General features: G+C 32.2%; 4 protein-coding genes across 4 annotated transcripts; 2 read left to right on the top strand and 2 right to left on the bottom strand.

The window, feature by feature from the left end:
* Positions 1-634: 634 nt before the first annotated feature.
* Positions 635-5,737, bottom strand: LOC140872859 (ubiquitin-like modifier-activating enzyme 5). Its single transcript, XM_073275770.1, has 14 exons — positions 5,465-5,737; positions 4,811-4,879; positions 4,608-4,721; positions 4,098-4,226; positions 3,596-3,664; positions 3,308-3,460; positions 3,099-3,135; positions 2,480-2,562; positions 2,333-2,407; positions 1,820-1,894; positions 1,550-1,636; positions 1,295-1,407; positions 1,132-1,175; positions 635-1,043 (listed from the first exon to the last, which is right to left on the bottom strand). Exons 1-14 carry the CDS (start codon positions 5,552-5,554, stop codon positions 895-897), a joined length of 1,287 nt encoding a protein of 428 aa, XP_073131871.1. The 5' UTR covers positions 5,555-5,737; the 3' UTR covers positions 635-894.
* Positions 5,738-13,997: 8,260 nt separating this feature from the next.
* LOC140872898 (protein GLUTAMINE DUMPER 2) lies at positions 13,998-14,979 on the top strand. The gene has a single exon (XM_073275816.1). It carries the CDS (start codon positions 14,271-14,273, stop codon positions 14,808-14,810), a length of 540 nt encoding a protein of 179 aa, XP_073131917.1. The 5' UTR covers positions 13,998-14,270; the 3' UTR covers positions 14,811-14,979.
* A 2,904-nt stretch (positions 14,980-17,883) lies between these two features.
* LOC140872852 (zinc finger protein CONSTANS-LIKE 3) lies at positions 17,884-19,440 on the top strand. Its single transcript, XM_073275760.1, has 2 exons — positions 17,884-18,725; positions 18,870-19,440. The coding sequence occupies exons 1-2, from the start codon at positions 18,027-18,029 to the stop codon at positions 19,185-19,187; spliced, it is 1,017 nt and encodes a 338-aa protein (XP_073131861.1). The 5' UTR covers positions 17,884-18,026; the 3' UTR covers positions 19,188-19,440.
* Positions 19,441-19,607: 167 nt separating this feature from the next.
* LOC140872853 (peptidyl-prolyl cis-trans isomerase FKBP13, chloroplastic) lies at positions 19,608-20,807 on the bottom strand. The gene is made up of 4 exons (XM_073275762.1): positions 20,466-20,807; positions 20,291-20,383; positions 20,087-20,147; positions 19,608-19,912 (listed from the first exon to the last, which is right to left on the bottom strand). Exons 1-4 carry the CDS (start codon positions 20,793-20,795, stop codon positions 19,779-19,781), a joined length of 618 nt encoding a protein of 205 aa, XP_073131863.1. The 5' UTR covers positions 20,796-20,807; the 3' UTR covers positions 19,608-19,778.
* Between the last annotated feature and the right edge of the window lie 351 nt (positions 20,808-21,158).

The following is a 21,158-nucleotide window of genomic DNA, read 5'->3' on the forward strand; positions in this document are numbered from 1 at the left end:
TAGCTTTTAAAAGCACTTATTTTAAAAAATCTTTACAAAGGCCCCGTTTGGTTTCAAAAGCTAGGCCAAAAAAGCACTTTTTTAAGTGCTTTTCAGTTAATAAGGTGTTTGGTTGACCAAAAAAGTGCTTAAATAAGCACTTTTTTAAGTCAAAATTAGAGCTTTTTTAAAAGCAAAAAATTGTAGCTTTTAAAAGCACTTATTTTAAAAAATCTCTACAAAATCCAAACGGACTCAAAATCCAAACGAGCTCGAAATGGGAAAAAAATATCTAACACCACATCTTGATGGTTTCAAAAAATTGTACTTTTCCATATATTATTTCATAATAATTCATTAATTTGTATAGTGTATTACTCGGTTCTAAATTTTCAAAATTTTCATCATATTCTCTATAATTTATTCATTTTATTTTTATGTAAAAATATTAGAATAGAAATATATAAAAGTAATTGGGAATAAATCTTTAACCAAATTGGGACAAAATGATAAACTACATGTTAAAAATAGAACTTATTCCAATATTCTCAACCATTAGATGAGAAAGAACTCAGACCAGTTTCCAATGCTAAAATGGATTTAAAACTGTGAACATCGAGGGAATAATCAAGTGACTAAACTACCCATCAGATTCGAATTGAAACGATCAAATTTGATTTAAAACATATGAGTTGATACAATCCAAAACAATTGGAAGAGAAATCATTTTAAAAAAAAGAACAATTGATAGGAAACATATAATTGCAATGCTGTTGGGGAAAAAGAAAATGAACTTTTTTCCAGACGTTTTTCGAGATGTGTATAAAGCATCTACCAACTCTATCGGCTCTTCCGGTTGGTCGCATTCCGCGCAAAAGTTATGTTAGTCTAATTTTTATCAAAAATTGCAGATGATCAAGGGCCTGCATTAAGGGCTTCAAGCTGCTTCCTCAGATCGTCGAGGTCGGTAACAGCATCCTCTGTGGTTTCTTGAGAAGCAGGCTGTGGTGTCTGAAACTCATCGGCACTCGGAAGCTCGTGAACAAGACCCTCTGGCAGAGTAGCTGAATGAGAAAAGAAAGAAAAGGTCAAATGACGAGGTGCAATCTGGAGATGGAGAGAATTGACAGCTTAAGAGCAGGAAAATATAACCTGAATTGGAAGCTGAGCCTTGTACATCACTGTCATCAACAACACTATTTACAACAAAGATCAGTAGGTTAGTCAACCGGATCTAGCAAAACTACTTTGATGAAATTTTGAATTATGGTCTTACAAGGTTGACATCCGAAACTAATATCAGGTCCAAGATTACCTTATATTCCATTCATTATCTTCATGGAGACACTCGGGTTCCAATAATTCTTCGGCCTCCATCTTGGCTCTAGCCGCAGCATCCCTGGCTGGCTTTGCACGAATGTAGTCTTTCTGCATGATAAATGTTTATTCAATATATGAAAATTTTGAATAATTTGACAGACATCTATACAAATAATGTAAAATGGAATATACTAACATGGATTTTGGTTTTACAACAATTTATGAAAAAGTATCCTCTGCGTTGGCTTACCTGTCTCTCCAAACATGCGGCATTAGAACATTGAGGGTTGGGCTTCATTTCCATCGTTGGAAAGAAGTCTTTGAGAGCATTGTAACCCTATAGTTGAGAAAGTAAAATCGATCTCAGGAAAGAACACGTGAACAAAATGGCAACATATTCCACAGAGAGGACAATCCGGCACTTTTTCTTATTTATAGAGTAGGATACAAGCAGCAGATGTGCTAATAATAGAGAATGTGAAACAGAAAATCAAGAGTGTGAATGTGTGATATTAGTTACCAGATAAGGGGTGACATTCCCAAAGTTCAGCAAGTATTTAAGTGTATTCTGTACAAGCAGCCCAGCGACAATTCCCTTCAAGTAAAATTATGTCGTTAGGAATGGAAAAAATGGCAAAGGAAAGAGAGAGAGCATCAAGACTGAGTATGAACTCATAGAGAAGACAGCAATTGGGCCCTATCCCACTGAAAGAAGAGGACAAAAAGAATCCCGCTGAACAATTTAAAACTAGCAAGAATGCACCAAACCATTTTCTAAAGAATATTGTGAGAAATATTGGCAAATACAAAATCCATTTCTGCATGAAAGCCTACAGGAAATAAAAATCCAATAACTATATATGAAAACACAACTTTCATATCAATCTTTTTATCCACATGATATGTAAACAACTCCATAAACCTTATGCAGATTTTTAGAATTCGCTAGCTTGACTCTCAGCAGTAAACCAACTATCACTCAGAAAAACACACCAAAAAGGCAACAATGCAGAGAGAGCGAAAAACTGTTTACCATTGTAGTAGGTAAAGATGCAGCGCAAACCCCTTCACGTTTTAAGGTTCTTTCATCAACCCCTGATGCTACAACCTAAAATAATTTCATCAATGAATAATTCATTTCTGCTTCGAATTCAAATTTTCAGAAGGAAAGTAAACCTACCAAGGGAGGTGCGCATGCAAAACAAGCAGTTTCACCAGGAACCAACAACTGTATGTGACCAGAAACAGCATTCTCGGACACACCTGTAAAAATCTCTCTCAAATAAATTCATGCACATTATCCATTTTATGTAGGTCCACCGTGTAAAAATTTATTATTAGTGTGATCAATGAGGGGAAAAAACTAAACTAGATCGCATTCAGAAGATGCTCGAGTTCCAAAGTCCTCAGGGGGTCGTCACAAAATCAATGACTGAAAACAGTTCACACTTTTTATACAAGAAGCTGGATCAAATGATCAATACGTTTTTTTTTTTTAGAATCTTGTGGAGACAAGTAATGCCTCCTAATTACTTTCAAAAATGGTTTTCTGCAGAAACATAGAGCGGAGTCAGTAGACCATAAATAATCTACAAGGATCGTACTTGGCAACAAAACAACAAATGATTCAAATTTCCAAGTTCATCTTCCACAGCTAGAGCAAGGACTCATTCAAGAAAATGACTCACTAATCTCACTAAAATATCCAACATAGTACAAGGACAAAGAAATTGAATTTTTCAGTGAAAAAAAAACTATTCTACTGATATATTAACTGAAAGCAGCAATTTATTATTTACCAGACTCCATCCATGTCTGATTCAACTCGTTGCAAGCCTGCATATACAACCACGCGTTTCAAGTGAGGCAAAATGGAAGCAGCAAAGTAAATCTCCTCAATTCAGTAGAATAATTCTTACCTACATCTGGTACACAAAATGACAAGGAACTGAATTCAAACTATCTGCATGCAAAAAGAAAATTTTCGATCGCAGGTAATAGCGCTCACCTGATTTACCACCATCCTTGCTTCATAATTATCCACACAGCTGACAACGAGATCAACTCCACTACCTTCTTTGTCAGGACAAAATGATTTATCTTTTAAGCTTGACATAAATGTTTCAAAACCTTGCACAGTTGTGATGTTCAATGTATAGCTCTGAGAAAAGATATAAACCAATCAACATCACAGAAGCATATATATAAAATAACAGTTAAAATCATTTTGTATATTTGTTGATTTTTGAGTTGGGGAGGGAGTGTGGAAGAGCAAAAATCATCATGTATACTTCACCTCAAGCACAACATCAGGGTTTATGTCTGAAAGAGTCTGAACGGCCGCATCTGTTTTAGTCATACCAGCCTATAAATGGGAAAAATTTGACCTCATATAGTGCTTGTCACAAGAAAAATATAGCCTAGGTACAGAAGAAGCTATTCACCAAATGCCAAAGTGGTAAGATTGAAAGAGGTAATGTAATGCGCCTTAACCAAAAATGAATGAATGAATGAAGATTGATAGGAGGTTTCAACATAACATCACATTAATAAAGCTTGGAGAAGAAGATAAAATATTGAAAATATCTTTCTCGAGGTTTGTTTTCTGTTTCTTGTCAGACCGGAGAAGGATTATTAACTTTCAAAATTCCCAAAAGCAGTAACTTGAAAAACTCGATAGCTTTTGAAAGGTCTTAGATCAGCAGCATAAACCAAGCTCACTTCGAGAAATTAAAAGAAGAATAGTTTCATAATCCCAACCACATGGTATAATAAGTGATAATATTCTCTAAAAGCACCTGATCTGGACGGAAAAAAAGTCTATTCATGTTAGCTAACTCCACTTTATCATAATCGTACAACAAAAGGCGACCGATACCACACCTTGTTAGCATTTCAGCAGCAACACTGCCAACACCACCTATACCCTGCAAAGCATAAACAGTGATATGAGGACAATTGCAGACTCTATACTGTTACACGGCACTTAAACTTACATAGGTTGAGCAAGGATTTAACCAACAGCTAGACAATATCCCCTTAAGTAGTTTAGAAGAAATTACAAGAAATGTAGGAGAAAAAAAAAAACCACCACCGTTCAGGAACTGAAATGACACAATTTGTTTGTAACAAATAAATCTTAATATTCTGATTCAAACAGAATTACGGGGCATAATTCTTAAATAAGAATTTTTGCTAGCATTAGTAAGCATGCGTATTATATAATTATGCACCATAAAAAGTCACAAAACTTAAAAGAGCATTTATTTAAAGACAGGCATATCTTAAGAGAAAAGTTAAATACGGACAACTATGGCGACTGAAAATTTCCGTATTCTTTCATAGTTTTCCACGATACCCATCCTTTGAAGTGCCATAAGCCTGCTATAAGGGTTGCTATCAACCACCTCTGCGCTCATATCCTACATTGTATTACAAAATATGCACATATGATTAAGATATCGTGCAAAGTAACATATTCAGGGCATCAACATATGCAACAAAAGTGTACCTTGATTTTGGAACGCTGCACAACCCCGACCTTTTCCATTGTAGAAATTCGCTCAACACGTGCATGCATCTAAGCACGAAAGGTATCAGAACAACATATATATAAACACTCAATGCAGGTCCATAAAAATTAAGAATTAACAACATAGCATCTCGTGTGGAGAAAATTTTCAAATATGATTCAAAATCATTCCTTTATTCAATCAGACTCTTCCCTACGTCTAAAACTTAGCTAAAGATAACAATTTTGTCCAAATTCTTTACATCTATTCACAATGATGGCAAAGTACTAAATTTAGAAAGAAAAAAAATTAAATCACTACTTTTATAACTGAAGCTGATATAAAGCCATCATTCCTGCAATGAGACTAAAAAACCTCATACCCTCTAAATTCCAAATAATTTATACTCCTTTACTTCCATTTTGAGAGACTAAATAGTAAACTCTGCATGGTCCCTAAACTCAATCGACAAAACAATGCGTAACAATCCCACAACGGAGAGCGAATAAACAGGAATACTAGCATCATTGAAAATTGAGATAATAGGGCTCCACTCATATGCCAAGGCAGAAGCATCAGCGAAGAGAAAACACAAATTCTCCGCAGAACAAATTAAAAAAAAAATCCCAGAAATGCAAGAAAGCGAGAATCACCTTATCAACTGAAGCTTGATGGAGTGGATCAGGTAAAGAATCTCTCAGCGCATGGAGATCACCTAACAAATCTTTCAGTTCAGACTCCATTAAGCTCAGGACTAAAACACACCTCGTCAATTCCTGTCGGAATTCAGCTCGATTATTGATTGAATCCCGGCTCCAACTACAAATTGGGTGATCAAATTCAGCGTTGATTGTGCAAAAAAAAATGAGCAAATTTTTAATTCAATAACGATTGGTTTCACTTCAAAAAGTTCATAAAATTGTTTGAGCCGGTCAGTGGCATAGCTCGAATGGCAGTAGAAACCGGTTTGGTATGGTGAACCGGTAATTGACGTGTTTTGCGAGGTATACACCAATGAAGAGCCGCCACGCGTATCTCGGCTTTCTTTCCATCTTTTGCTGGAATTTTTGAGGAAAAAAAAAAATCCAATATTTTAAATATTATATTTTGCAAACGTAATTCTGGATATATTGTTTTTGTAAAATAAAAATAATTTTTATCCTTCAAACTGTAATTTCACCCTTTTATCTAATTTTGAATTTATTCGACATTTCTCTTTTAAATTATTATATTTAATCATGTTTCCATCCAAAAAAATTGTCATACATTTATAGCTAGTTTTAAGTATTGTTTACAACAACAACAAAGAAAGTATTGTTTGCAATCGATTTATCAGTTTTTTAAATAATATATATAAGACTAACTATCCTTATTATTATATTTTTTTAGCGTTTTCAACAAAATTTTATTACTTAGCTGTTCCTAGGGGTGGTTTTTCGGTATATCGTATCAAAAATATTAGTATGAAAAAAATTTATACCGATACCGAAATTTTGAAATATTGATACGGAAAAAATCCATATTGATACCGTATAGATACCAAAAAAAAATCGATATATCGAAAAAAAATATCTGTATATCGAAAAAATTTCGGTACGATATACTGAAAATTTGGTATTTTGGTTCGATATGTCAACCCTAGTTATTCCTCCATATATACTAACTTCTCTTTCATTTTTTTATTTAAAAAAACAGACTTCTTTTTGTTTGTGAATTGAATACTAGAGAGGGAAAAAATTAAAAAAAAAACAAAAAAAAACAAGACATTCTGTTATTTTTTATTACCACCACCGACATATTATTATATTATAAATAGGTATGTATCGAGTTTTTTTTTTTCCTTGATGTGAACATATGCATAAAAACGAGTGTGTCAGCATATATCACATATTTAGAAAAACACTTGGATTCTATGTCATGCCCTAAAAAACTATATATAACCAGTGTATCGAAGCATATATTGCATGTGGTGTAATGTCACGGATAACTAAATTGTGATGACTATGCGACAGAAAAACAATGTATATAATCATCCACGTCTACTTTAAAATATTTAGATCTGTGTCGGACTTACATAATTATGAAAGATTGTGATTGTCCCCTGAAATTTTTTAAAACATAAGTAATACATACACAATCTATCTTTTAAATATAAATTGAGGGTGTTTAGCAGAGCTTAAAAGCTCTTTCAAACAGTTTATAATTTGTTTTAGAGCTTTTAAGCTCTGAAAATGTGTTTGGTAAAAAATTTTAAATATAGCTTATAAACTGTCAAAATAAGCTGTTTGACAGCTTATAAGCTGTTTTTAAAAAAGTAGGGGAAGTACTTTTTTCAAAAAAATATTATTTTAATATTTTATCTCTCTAAAATATTCTTGATTATTTTAATAAATCTTAATCTTATCCTCCACTCATTAAATGTTAAATATTATTTTTAAAAAAATTACAAATCACATAAATTTTTCTAAAATTAAAATATTAAAATAATTTTATTTTTTAATATAGATTTATTCTAAAACTATTTTCGTATATTTATAACTCAAAACATTATTTTCATAGAATTATACTTTTTTTGGTAATTTTGACAATAAAAAAATCTTATAATACCAAACATATCAACATCTTTAAGTTGTTTAAAATAAGTTTACCCAAACACTTTAACAACTTATTTTTAAAATAAGTTCTAACATATTATAAGCTCGTAAAATAGTTTATAAGCTCTGGTATATTATAAGTTCTTTTTAATAAGACTAGTCAAACACCCTCTTAATTGTGAAGCCGCCTCCTTGAAATTTTATTAAGAATAACTTCGTACTATGTATATAATATATCTATAAAATATTATTTTAATTATACATTGATTAAGATTATATTTGATGAATAAGATAAGAATATTTATTTTGGGATATAATAAATTTGGCATTATGCTTTGTATTCTTATATTTTTTTTAAAAAAATAAAACGAAAAATATTTTGGCTTGAATGTTATAAACGATAACTAATTCAGTTTGTTCAGTTTTATCCATCTGATCTTAATACATCTTAGAACTGATTTTGATAACTTTTGTTGACATGTGAAATTGCAATTAATTTTTTAAAGTTGCTGGTATTAGCAAGCTTACTTATAAAAGAATGATCTAATCAAATAAATAACAATTATATCATTTGATATATATATAGATTTAATTTTAAATCTAGCATTATTAATATCCGTCATAACTGAGAGAGTGTTTTCAGCAATGACAATAAAAAAAATCGTGATAGGTTGGGAGATGGTATATTGTTAGATGATTGTTTGATATCATGTATTGAGCGAGATGTGTTTGAGACTGTTGATAATGAACTAGTATTCAGCATTTTTAAATTATGAAATTTCGATATGTGTTAGTAAAAAAACATATGAAATTAATTAATATATATATATATATATATATATATGTGACATTTATTATATGTTGCATTGTATTAATTTTTTAAATTTGTTGAATTCGCCTCCCCAAATTAAAAATCTTAGGACGTCAATAGATATAAGATTAATTTATTTGAGTTGTATCCGAAACCACGCATTTACAAAAAAAGCATATCCTCAAAAGCTGAGAAATCCCAATCCCGATCCAACAATTTATATTATTGATATAACAAGAAAATTAATGATAATAAGATTACAATCTAAGCGAAGCCTCGTATGTGAAGCAAATGATTGTTTAATGTTAGTGGCAAAGGTAATTGGTGCTTCCTTATCCATAAAGAGAATAATAATGGCTGACTTAAAATATGCTAAATGTCACTTATTCACCCTCCATGGGAACACCAAGTGCTCCAATATGATTAAACGTCACCATTGTATACTCATTCCAACTTTTATATTATATTAGCATTAGCATAATCGTATACACGCGTTATATGTGTATAAAATCATATAATATATTTACTATTAAATGTTATGTATAAATATTATTTTTTCCAAAATATTTAAAATTAATATATTGTTCATTTCTAAAATAATATAAAAATAAATTTAAAATTTATTTATGAAATTATCATATTTATAATGGTTAATTGAAAAAAATATGGAAATATATATAAATAAAATCTTTACTTATTTGTATAGTACTGTAAAGGATAATTTTGGGAAAAAAAAAATTTGGTGTCCACTCTAAGGTGCTCAACTATTATATACAATAGTATAATCGTACACATATATTGCATGTGTATAAAATCATATAATATATTTAATATTGTATGTTATGTATAAATATTATTTTTCGATAATATTTAAATTTATTTTTTTATTTATAAAATAATATAAAAATAAATTTGAAATTTATTTATCAATTTATCTTATTTATAATGTTTAGTTGAGAAAAATATGAAAATTTGAAATATCAAAATTTCAAAATAAAAATAAAAATAAAAGTATAATATTTATATCAAATAAGGGCTATTTCGGCAAATGAAAAAGATGATGTATATGGGGAAGATTCTTTATATATATGGAAATTGATATATATATTAGAAAAAACTTTTTTTAAAAAAAATCCATTTTAATTTTTTTAATAATTGTTTTTTAAAAATCAATATAATTGTTATAATATAACGTAAAAATTTATTAAAAGTATACTTGATGAACGGTGGTAGATGGTAAAAAAAATGAAGAAAATGATAATAAATATAAACAATATACTATATATTTGAGATGTATGAAAAATAAAAAGTAGTAGTCTTTTTATTTGGTAAAAACAAAGCAGAATAATATATTATATTTAGTTAAAACCACGTTAAATAAAACGACTTTATACATGTATAATTTGATTTGATGGCCTTCAATTCATTGACACTTGAGTTTTGCATAACCCAAGTGCTCTTCCCACTATAAGAATATAATTTGTAGTCTCTTTCATTAGATACGATCTTATTATTAATTTATAATATAATTTAAAGGTGGAGTCATAAATTTCAATTACATAGTGCCACTTAATTTAATTATAATCATCTTAATTGGTGATCTGATTGCGCCAAACCATACGACCCAGTATGAATTAATCTAAAAAATGTTATTAATTTAATTACAACCATCTTAATTTTTTTGTAAAAAATAAAATCTAAAAAATTAATCCCACCAAAACCATGGGCGCTCGCTCGTTCATTTCCTCGTTATAAAATGTGTACACAACCTTAAATTTATTATATTTATATATCATTGGGGTTGATATTATTAAATCTCCTAAAAACTAAATATGTTTTTTCTTACATTTTGATTAAACTCACGGACACTTATAATAATTATAACAACTGAATTGGGCATCTAATGAGGTGTTTGAATTGGTTAAATAGGTGAACGTTTGCCGATTATCATGAATTCGATTCTCTATCAATATTTACTCGGACGAATCTAACACACAAAGTTTATTCAACACAAATTATCTAGTTAATATAATTTATAAGACTATACTTTAATCAAAAAAACTCAATTCACATCGAAAACTAACAATTACGAATTTCGTTCTTAGAACAAATTATTGAATTGGACACTAAGCCACATTTCACGCTTGTTTGGAAATATTTGGAGACAGTGGAAGGTGACGAAGTAAATGGGCCCAATAAAAAAATGTGTGTATGGAACACTAAATCTGGATATGGTTCGAGGGATCCAATTTAATAAAACCAAATCCAAGAGAGTGGCAAGTCCTTTCACCTGACGCATGTACTGCCATTAACGATTTGTGTGCTTTTATTTGGCGTAAACTCAAAGCTGATGATAATGCAATACCATTTATTTTTAATTAGCTCGACGTACCCCAGTCCCATATATCTTTGTTCGTGAAATACGTGGATTAACTTTACTTATATCTATAATAAAAATCAATATATTTTACGTAAAAAATTAAAAAATTTTAAAAATGACTCAAATAAGATATATGTCTCACAAAATTGATATGTGCAACTGTTGCACATGATTTTTTGTGTTTATATTTACATGTTATATGTTTTTCTATAGATATTTTGTGGATCTCTTACACTGTGTTTGGTGGACTGGATTTGAAGGGGATTTGGTGAGATTTGGATTTGCAAATACTGTTTTAGTGTTTGACAAAATGAAATTTTAAAACGGGATTGGTATTTGAAGGAATTTCATGAGATTTCATTTAAATAAGTGAAATCTTTACAAAATTGATCGAGTTTCATGAGATTCATGAGATTTAGGTTTATAAAAACAATAAAATTATTTCTAATAATAAATTTATAAACTTTAGTTATAAATTTAAGTTGTCCTAACTTTTTTTTTTTTTTTTTACAAAATATCACTTTCCTAAAATTTATAATGCTAGTAAATTCGAATATGTATTTTAACTTTTTTCCAAACACCAAAATGAAATTTGAATTCCATAAATTTAAAATCCAAATCCAATTTCATTTCCAAATCCAATTGCAAATTCCATTTTTTAGATAGACATCCAAACATACCGTAAATATTTTTATATAAAAATTATTCAAAAATCTGATTTAGTAAATATACAAACAAAAAATAGTAGTTGACATTCGAGTGTAATTACCAAAAAAATCCAAAAAACAAAGAGCGTTAGGTTTGCAGGAATATGGGCAGGGTTGAAAAACGTGGGAATACAAATTGCAAATAGCTTCGGGAAGCAGGCATTTGATTCCGAATGCTGACTTTTTTTATCAGAGGGAATTCTCATCCAAATACATTTTACGTTTCAAGATTCACCTTCGCATGCACAACACCTGATGAGCTATCACATTATAGTTATTCTTTTCATATATACTATCAGATACATGCAAAACCTCTTTAACTATATATTACTTCTAGATAAAAATCGTATTGTATTTTTTTTTATTTAATTTTTATTTTGTCGATGTAAGGATAACACATAAATATTTTTTTTTACCACTATTATCGTGAAAATTCAGTCAAAAAATAAGAATGATATAAAGATGTTCAATCTCATCATATACACCAAACGATAAATGATCATAAAGTAAATGATGACATGCATGATCCAAATACCCCCTAACTTTATTCACGATTGTTTCTTTTCTTTTCTTTTTTTTTTTCTTTCTTTTTTTTTTCATTCCCTTTGATTATGATTGCAGTCCCTTTTCATGATGCGCAACAAAAAAATAAATCACACTAGGAAAATTATCGAGTGCATTGTCCCTGTGATGGGACTAAATATTCATTGTTTCACTTTAAAGCATTTTGTTGTGCAAGTCGAGAATAAGAATCGACACTGTAGAGGAATTTTAATGTTATTTAGTTAATGGGTAATGTTTACTTTCGTAATCACATTCATATTGATTCCTTTTAGAGGGAGAAACTATGACAAATGACATCATTTTTCGATTACGGGATAATCGTTATCTGGTCGTATGTTTGTCTCTTCACGATTTAAGTGTTTTTATTTAATTTATAGTTATATTTTTAGTTTAGTGCCACAATTTTATTTTGTTTTATTTTTTTGGCAAATTTTGTTTTGTTATAGTGACTACATGATACCAGACAGTACTCGATATTCGATAATGTGTCTGGCGTAACGTCGAGAGAAAAAGAACAAAAACCACAAAAAAATGCAATAAAACTAAAACGTGACCAACTAAATGATTTTTAAAAATTCATCTGATAATCGATCCACAGACCACACAAGTTATTTTATTTTCTATTTTGAGATTAATTGCGTATTATTATTATTATTATTATTATTATTATTTTTAAAAAAGTGAGAGTCTACATGGTTGGCAAGATTAGTAGGCAGTGGAACCCTATGCGAGAATCAAAAAAAAAATAAAAAATATATATATATATATATATATATATATATATATATATATATATATATATAGTACAATGTAAAAGAAGCAAATGTAATCCAATTAAGGTTCCATTTTGCTTCGGTTGGTGGAGAATTCGGTTTTTTAGTTGGGTACAATTTAATGCATATATAGATGCCTCCATTAATTAAATTGACATTGCTAGTACACCTAATTCTTCTTCTTTTTAGTTCATCAATTAAAGCCATCGAACTAAATTTGGTGAAGATAATTCTAATCAAATTTGATGCCCACAAAACAGCTTATCTTTATCTTCCAAAAAAACATATATTTTTACTTTATAATTGATTGATGTTATTTTAATACCTTAAACTTGCATTACGTGTGAAGTGATCACAGGAGTTGGCGGAGCCTATAAAGTGTCCGAATAGAGATCTAACGGCTCAGATTTTTTTTTGTACACAAGATGTTTACACGAACATGTCGCGTGCAAAAAAAAAAAAGAAGAAAAAGAAGATCCATCAGATTTAGTACATGAGCTAACATCGACTGAACCACCTATAGGCTATAAGATCCGTTCCACACCACATGTTTCATCTAAGTTTCAAAAATAGAGAAAGTTCTTAAGTAATAAAATTAAAAATAAAATAAGAATGAAATAAAAAAACTTTAATTTGTGATAATTCAATACAAATAGTTTTATTTGTATAAAAATATTTGTAGTTGAACAAGCAAAGCCTTAATTCAGGCATATAAATGAAAATATATCTGAATCCATGATAACTAACATTTTTTTTACAGTCGTGCAAATATTTTTTCAAATTTACGTGTTTTCCGGTTTGAAACTTTCTACCTTTTTAATATGAGACAATTATAAATAAATGTTTAAATTTAAGCTTGCGGCGCAAGCATAATCAGTATGTATATTTGTAAATTGTAATTTTATTCAAGTACATCGTATTCTATTAAATTTGAAATGCTCAAAATGTAAATGGATAATTTCAATTGAATTTGCAAGCATATATTAATTAGTTATATTATATACATACAAAACCTCAAATATCATATCTCGGATCGTAAACCTTATAAATGGAACATTTGCATTCACTCCTGCATTTATTTGACATCTATCAACTTCATCGAGCACACAAATTATTACATGTGACTATGTGAGAGAGACTAATAATCATAACACCATAAATTAAAAATTTTATTATTAAAAAAAGCACTTTTAAACTTTCTAAGTGTAATCTATCATGTTTTCACACTTCAAATAAAATAGTTTAATATATATATAATTCATCTTGTGTATAAATACACTAATCTATTCTATCTATTCTATTTTATAAAAAATGAGCATACTATACTAATTACTTTAGAAGATACCAAAATACAATATTCCATAATTATTTCTTCTTATCCACAATCTCACTAAACCTTTCATTCATTACATGTTTAAGTCATAAAGAGACTAAATATACACGCAACACGTGCACACGATACGAAACGCCAGTGAAAATAAGATGGCTCGAACACCTCATGATCCACCCCCGGGGAATTTGTCCATAAATACACGTCCACTCCACTCCTCCATTTCTCAAAAAATTAACCATCCCCCACCATTGCCATTTCTTCTCCTCCTCTCCAAATTTCAAGAATCAAAAACAAAAAATGAGAACAGGCGGCGCGTTATTCCACACCACCCACCTCTCAGAAAACACGGCGGCGGAGGCCACCAACACCGCCAAGGCGACCTTCTCTCCGCCGGCCGCCATCCAACGCTCTCCCTGGCACTCTCCCGTACCTTACCTCTTCGGCGGCCTGGCGGCGATGCTTGGACTCATAGCCTTCGCTCTCTTGATACTCGCCTGCTCTTACTGGAGATTCTCCAGCCAAGCGAACAATGGCGAAGGCGACGGCGCCGCCGCCGCCGAGAAAGGAGAGAGCAGCTCCGAGGACAAGGCCTCGCACGTGTACGAGGAGAAGTATTTGGTGATCATGGCCGGTGAAGTGAATCCGACTTTCTTGGCCACTCCCATGTCCAGCCGGGCCTCTTCTTTCAACGATGATCATCAGAAAATCGACGGCAAAGAAACCGAGAAGACCAAGAATCCCATTAATGAAAATAATCAATTAACTCCATCAGCAGAAGAAAACACAGAAGAAAGTACCCAAGGATCATCCCCAACGAGCCAAGAACAAATCCATTGATGATAATCTTGCGTTGTTGTTTCTTTCGTTCAATTTTGAGATCCGTGTAAAAAAAAGAAAAAGAAAAAAACTTAAAATTTTGTTGGAAGATGAGATGATTTAGCAGTATTAGTCGTGAAATGCGGGAGAGATGATCGTTTTCGGGAATTAATTTATTATTGTTCTCACAGCTCAAATCGCTCTTAATTTGTTTCATTACTGTTTACAGCTGCACTAACTAGCTCATGCTTATCTAATACCAACATAATTAACAGAGCAACAATTTTTTAAATACCAGCATAATTTTATTTCCAAATGTCGCAAAATGAATTTAACACTTAGATTGACATGGGATTTACTTACCCTAGTGAAATGACTTGTGATTATATAAATTATATATATCCATATGTAGATATATGAAACATCACATATATGATTTAAGTATTACGAATTTACGATATTATTAACCGGATTAATAATCATTCCAAAGAGTATCGCTTATTTTTTTTAATTTTTTTTGATGAAAAATAGTTTCGCTTAATTAATGCTACATGTATTGAACGTTATATTTCGATTCCCAAAAGTGAAAAGCATAAAGACATAAACATTGAGCTTAGCCATATATAACATGGAATTTTTTTTGAATTTTTGTAATTAATTTGAAAAGAATGATGGATCGAACTAAAGTTATCATCAACCACTAAGCTTTTTCTCTGTTTAAGAGAATAAAGTAATTAAAGTCGATGAGGAAAAAAAAAAGTTGGTTCTCGAAAAAAAAATAGTAACCAGCTTAAGAGAAAGATAAATGCTTGCACCACAAACACCACCAAATTACACACACACATACACGAATTTAATCAAGAGGCAATGGAAGATTAGATAGAGTGTTTTATTTTTTTAAAAAAAATTAAAATATATAATCTGTTTTTTTTCTTCCAGAAAATGAAGTATAATTATATTCTTCCCCTGATTTCAAGAACTCAAAAGTTAAAAAGTCGTCACTCCTTAATTTTGTGAGAATGATCTATAATCCGATTCGATTCATGAAAACTATTATTTATTTATGTTAAAAAATAAATTGTCACTACATGTTTAGATTAGATCGACCTATAGTATAAAAAACACATCCTTTGTTGAACTTAAATATGTTTCCGTCAAATTTATCGTGTTAAAGACACCTTTTGATTTTTATTGATGTGCACATGTATTTCGAGCTATTCTCAACGGAGTCCATGCTTTTAAAGATGCATCCATCTACTATTGTCACAAGAAATTTGTGCTATACCATATATATCTACACACTTTTTTCATTCTACAATTCGAAATTTCCTATTTTTATTCATCTCTATCCGCCTCACGACACTCGAGTCTCGATATACAATTAAAATAACAAAAATATACTTGGAAGCGTGTGTATATGTATATCCTAGGTACTAAAATTAGGGAAAAATTAAAGAAATTATCTTAAAAGTAGTAATGGAGAAAGCTACGTGTGAGCCAGATATGAGTGGCGTGTAGGGTTGGGTATACCCCGTGCACTCGGCGACCCGGAACCGTAAAATCCTTAAATAGAAGTTGTTGCAATGTTTTGGCCTCATCTCCTCGTATTATTAATTGTTAACTAACTTTAAAATTTGGTGCTTTATTGCTATATTTTTATAGGAGATTGTTGCAATACAAGTGGATTCTATTTTTTTTTTGGCTATTTCATGTATAAGGCCTACAGAAAGCCCAAGTGAAATTTATTTAAATTTTTGTGGCCCAATCAAAGATGAATCCCAACCCGATCCCAAGTTTGTAAGTTGAAGAATTCTTCTCAACTAGTCCCCAACCCAAACATCCATATCTACCCTTTCTTCTTCAAACCATAAAGGACGACGCACAAGCAGCCACGGTTCTTTAAAATAATGTTTGCAAATGCTTAAAAAAAAGTGATTAAAAACTTTTATTTTTACAAAACTTTCAACTTTAGTTGTGGGGATCTTGTTAAATTTTGGGTTCATTGTGGCAATAAATGTGTTCATATTTTTATTATAACGTATTATAAAACACTAAACATGTAGAAAATATGAATTTTAAGATTTGTGTGCGTGTGTTAATGATGATAAGTGTGAAAACAGGATCGGGAGGCTGAGTTTTACTAAGTATATAAATATATATACGTACGTGACAAAACCATCTCTATTGTTTGAGCATCATTTCAACACGACTCGTGGCAAATTGTGAAAACGAGGGCAAGCCATTAAGCCAAACCGAATTGGGCCAAGTATTCGAGTTTCGAGCTGATCAACATTGAGTCAGCATCAACATCAAACACATGTATTCATTATTATACGCAAGGGTGACCTTATCCCTTTTAATTTTTTCCCCAAAATACTACGTAGCCTTGCACATATTATAATGTTTTAATTTAAAAGTTTGTAAAGATAATACATATATTTATGCATATATTAGTAGTCATGTACAAATGGTGTATGTATAAATTAAATGTCATTCATATATACAATAAGAATATGAGAAATTTGATATGTGATATGTCAATTAGCCAGTCCTTTTGGTTATAAGTTTTAGATCCGATTAACACGAGTAGATATGTAAATTTAGTTCGATGTCATTAAGTCGTGTATAAATTATAATTAGAAGGAAGTGAAGCGCATACATCTATATGAACGAATAATGTATACACATAAACGTACGATATGGTAACACAACAAACTACAAATCTCTAAATTTAGCCTACCCCTTATCCTGAAAGTCACGTGTAAACTTTGGGCATGAACTACCAATTTACCAGCTTTTTATCTTTTCCAGCTATGCATACATGTAAGTGTACAAGTTGCCCAAACTCTCAAATCATATGGGACCCCCGCTTGATTATGAATCCCCTTGTTTGCGCAAAAAGCCAAACACCCCTCCTTCTATTAAACGACAATTTCCAGTATCTCTGTGGCTAATATTACGCCACGTTGCATCTTCTTATTGGCCGTTCCGTGATCTCCCCTACCCATGCAGCTTTCTTCTAGTACCCCTTGAGAGCTAGTGGTAATGAAGTCAAATTAAAGAACATTTAAATAAATCAAACTTAAAATAAAATCATTACAAACAAAAATTAAATTTTAATGACTTTTTGATGGTATTGGTCCCTAGTGTATTAAAACCAAGAGGAAAAAAAAATCATTTTCTTTCATACAATTCTTGAGAGACGAAAGTACGTACACAAGAAGCAATTAAGCAAAAATGGTGGGTGAAACTTGGAGCTCAAATTCGAAGATATGCGACGCATGCAAGACCGCCCGGGCGGCGGTGTTCTGCCGGCCGGACTCCGCTTTCCTCTGCACAACATGCGACGCAAACATCCACGCCGCCAACAAGCTGGCTTCGCGCCACGCGCGTGTCTTCCTCTGCGACGTGTGCGAGCAGGCCCCAGCCTCCGTCACCTGCAAAGCGGACGCGGCGGCGCTCTGCGCCGCGTGCGACCGCGATATCCACTCCGTGAACCCCCTCGCCCGCCGCCACGACCGCCTACCGGTTGTTCCCTTCTTCAACGCCGATTCGGCCATGAGATCATCTCCTTCCACCGCCATGATAGGGGATGAATTCTCGGAGGAGGAGGCGGAGGCCGCTTCATGGCTCATCCACGACCCGAATACTAATAAAGTGGACGATGAATCCGAGTCGCCCGAATATGAATCCGCGGAGTATTTGTTCGGCGATCTGGATCCCGCGTGTTTGGATCTTGATTTGATATCCAAGAATGGAGGGATGAAGGAGAAAGAAGAGTACTACCATAGTTGTGATGGAGTGGTGCCGGTTCATGAGTGCAAGATGGAATTCGAACCGGGTCCGGTAGTTGACGGGTTTCCTACTTGTGAAGTGGGCTATCCAGGATCCAAGTCTTTCACGTACAACTTCACCTCACAATCCATCTCCCGAACTGTATGTTCTTCCTATATCCTTCTTCACTTTCCAGCTAGCTTATTAGTTGAATTCGATTTTGAAATGATTATTAAACTACTATTCGAAACAGTACTGTTAGAAGTTAGAAATGAGACTTGGACCTGATTCATTATGAAACTGCAGGTATCTGCATCTTCGTCCTTAGATGTGGGATTGGTACCCGACCACAATCGGCCGATGGCAAACGCAGCGGCGGCGAACACATTTGCAACGTCGACCAACGAAACATCAATCCCTGCCAACCCGGTTTCCGGGCTCGACAGGGAAGCGAGGGTGTTGCGTTACAGGGAGAAAAGAAAGAACAGGAGGTTCGAAAAAACCATACGATACGCGTCGAGAAAGGCCTACGCGGAGACGAGGCCCAGAATCAAAGGCAGGTTTGCCAAGCGTTCAGACCTCCAACTAATTGATTCTTCCTACTGTCTCGTCCCAACTTTCTAATTAACTTAATTGCATGCGCGAATTCATGTGGAATTAATTATTAATGTTTTGCATTTCCTGTTTGGTATAATATTATAAATATATATTATTGTATATATGCAATATGCATTTATTATAATGTAGCTGGATATGATGACTTTTGACGATGTTTTTATTTATTTTTTTAGCTTTGATATATGTAACCTTATCTGTGTAATGTGATATATGATCATCGAAGTTTTGTTTAATTTGGTTATTTTTTTTCAGATGATCGATGTGTAATTAACATAGATCAATAAGATGATCAACATATATAAATTAATATATATTTGTTAATTATTACATTTTAAAAATAATCAAAATACGTTGATTGTAGTCTGATACTAATTTACACTATGTCCACATTTTCAAATATATGCTATTTATTTTAATTTCCCTCCTATTAATTCACATTAATATCCACACTAATATTAATAATTACCCCAAATTTATTATTGAAGCATGCGTACTAGAAAAAAAGAGTTAAAGCTAGCTGCAATTAATATTACGAAAATTATTTTTCCTCCTTAATTAATTGTTGCTGGAGAAATAAATTGCAAAAATCATAACTTTCTATGCTTTCCCTATAAATTCCACATCGAATAAAAGAACGGAATCTGGGGGAATAATGCATGAGCCTCCTCTACATCCAGCTCCTCTTATCCCATATCCAAGTGCAGGAGGAATTCTCAGCTTACGTTTTCCTCCTACAAATTTATACTATATATATTAATCAATATAATATGAATTAATTATTTATATATATATAGCTTAAGATTAAGGGAGTCCCTATATATATACGTGCATGCATGTTAAAAAATGGCACAAAAACGAAAGGAATTAATTAACACGGCGCACTAGCTAATTAAGCCAGTGTTTACCTGCAGACATGGCTGGAATCCCATCACCACCAAGAATTCCTTCATCCCATCCCTTGATCACCTTCATTATAATTATAGATTTTACTAATTAATATTATATATACTGAAATAATACTCGTGCATTTTCGAGAAAACTAACATTAGTCAGCTGCAAATTACCACAAGATATCAAACAACATAAATTATAATATGCATGTGTCTTACCTCACCAACTCCGACACGAAAAGTAAGAGGCTTCCCCCTATCGTAGCTGCTGTCAAATACCTTGCCATTCTCCAGTTTTCCCACATAATGTGCCTGTCAAAAACATGTACCGGAACTTCTCAAATCTCCATCCAATATTAATTCTTGTCTGAATTGAATACATGCATGCATGTACCTTGATAAGCTGTCCTTTGACGGGCTCGGGCCCAGTCCCGATCACTTTGTCGCAATACTCGAGGCCCGAAGAAGCCGAGGTGAACTCGCACGGCGGCGGAGATCTGGTAGCTTCATTGGCCGCCGCCGAATCCTGCTGGGGAAGAATAAAAGTACTACTGAAGCAAAAGCCAAGCCCAACTGCTGCTAATTCTCTTCTGCTTATAGTCGAAGCTGAAGTAGTAGTCTGTAATTTCACAGCTGAGGATCTGCAATAGTATGGTTTCTTTGTGGCAGTAGTAGTAATAGTTCTGGGATTGTATGCCCCTATGGAAAATGGGAGCGCGTTCATCTCCAGTTTAGTTTCTAGCCACACACAAGGAGATAAGCTTGGATTTGAATGAAGCATCTCAAATAAGGGTTGAAAGAACCGGGCGGGTTACCTGGACGAACCGGGTTTTCTGTAAAGCAAAGAAAAGAAAAATAATAATAAATACATACATATTGAGTATCGACTATCGAGTCTATCGACAATTATTATGTACACAAATTCAAACTTTAGCATAATTTATTGAGTTATTAATTAAAAATATTAAAACCATGGATCTAGCGTAGCGTTTCTTGAGTACGTGCGTATACATAATCTTTTAATACATGACATTTTTTTATACTAATTATTTTCAGAAAATATGATTAATTAAAATTTAGATTAAAA

This window comes from Henckelia pumila, unplaced genomic scaffold (genome assembly GCF_033568475.1).
Source record: "Henckelia pumila isolate YLH828 unplaced genomic scaffold, ASM3356847v2 CTG_477:::fragment_3, whole genome shotgun sequence".
NCBI classification, from domain to species: Eukaryota; Viridiplantae; Streptophyta; class Magnoliopsida; order Lamiales; family Gesneriaceae; genus Henckelia; species Henckelia pumila.

Coding starts and splice junctions, on each gene's coding strand:
- LOC140872853 (XM_073275762.1), bottom strand. CDS start 20,795: ATGAACGCGCTCCCATTTTCCATAGGGGCATACAATCCCAGAACTATT. Junction 20,384..20,465: donor TCAAAGGACAGCTTATCAAG/GTACATGCATGC, acceptor TGTTTTTGACAG/GCACATTATGTGGGAAAACT. Junction 19,913..20,086: donor GATTCCAGCCATGTCTGCAG/GTAAACACTGGC, acceptor ATAAATTTGTAG/GAGGAAAACGTAAGCTGAGA.
- LOC140872859 (XM_073275770.1), bottom strand. CDS start 5,554: ATGGAGTCTGAACTGAAAGATTTGTTAGGTGATCTCCATGCGCTGAGA. Junction 1,895..2,332: donor CATCTTTACCTACTACAATG/GTAAACAGTTTT, acceptor TTTTACTTGAAG/GGAATTGTCGCTGGGCTGCT. Junction 1,637..1,819: donor GGAATGTCACCCCTTATCTG/GTAACTAATATC, acceptor TCTCAACTATAG/GGTTACAATGCTCTCAAAGA.
- LOC140872898 (XM_073275816.1), top strand. CDS start 14,271: ATGAGAACAGGCGGCGCGTTATTCCACACCACCCACCTCTCAGAAAAC.
- LOC140872852 (XM_073275760.1), top strand. CDS start 18,027: ATGGTGGGTGAAACTTGGAGCTCAAATTCGAAGATATGCGACGCATGC. Junction 18,726..18,869: donor CACAATCCATCTCCCGAACT/GTATGTTCTTCC, acceptor ATGAAACTGCAG/GTATCTGCATCTTCGTCCTT.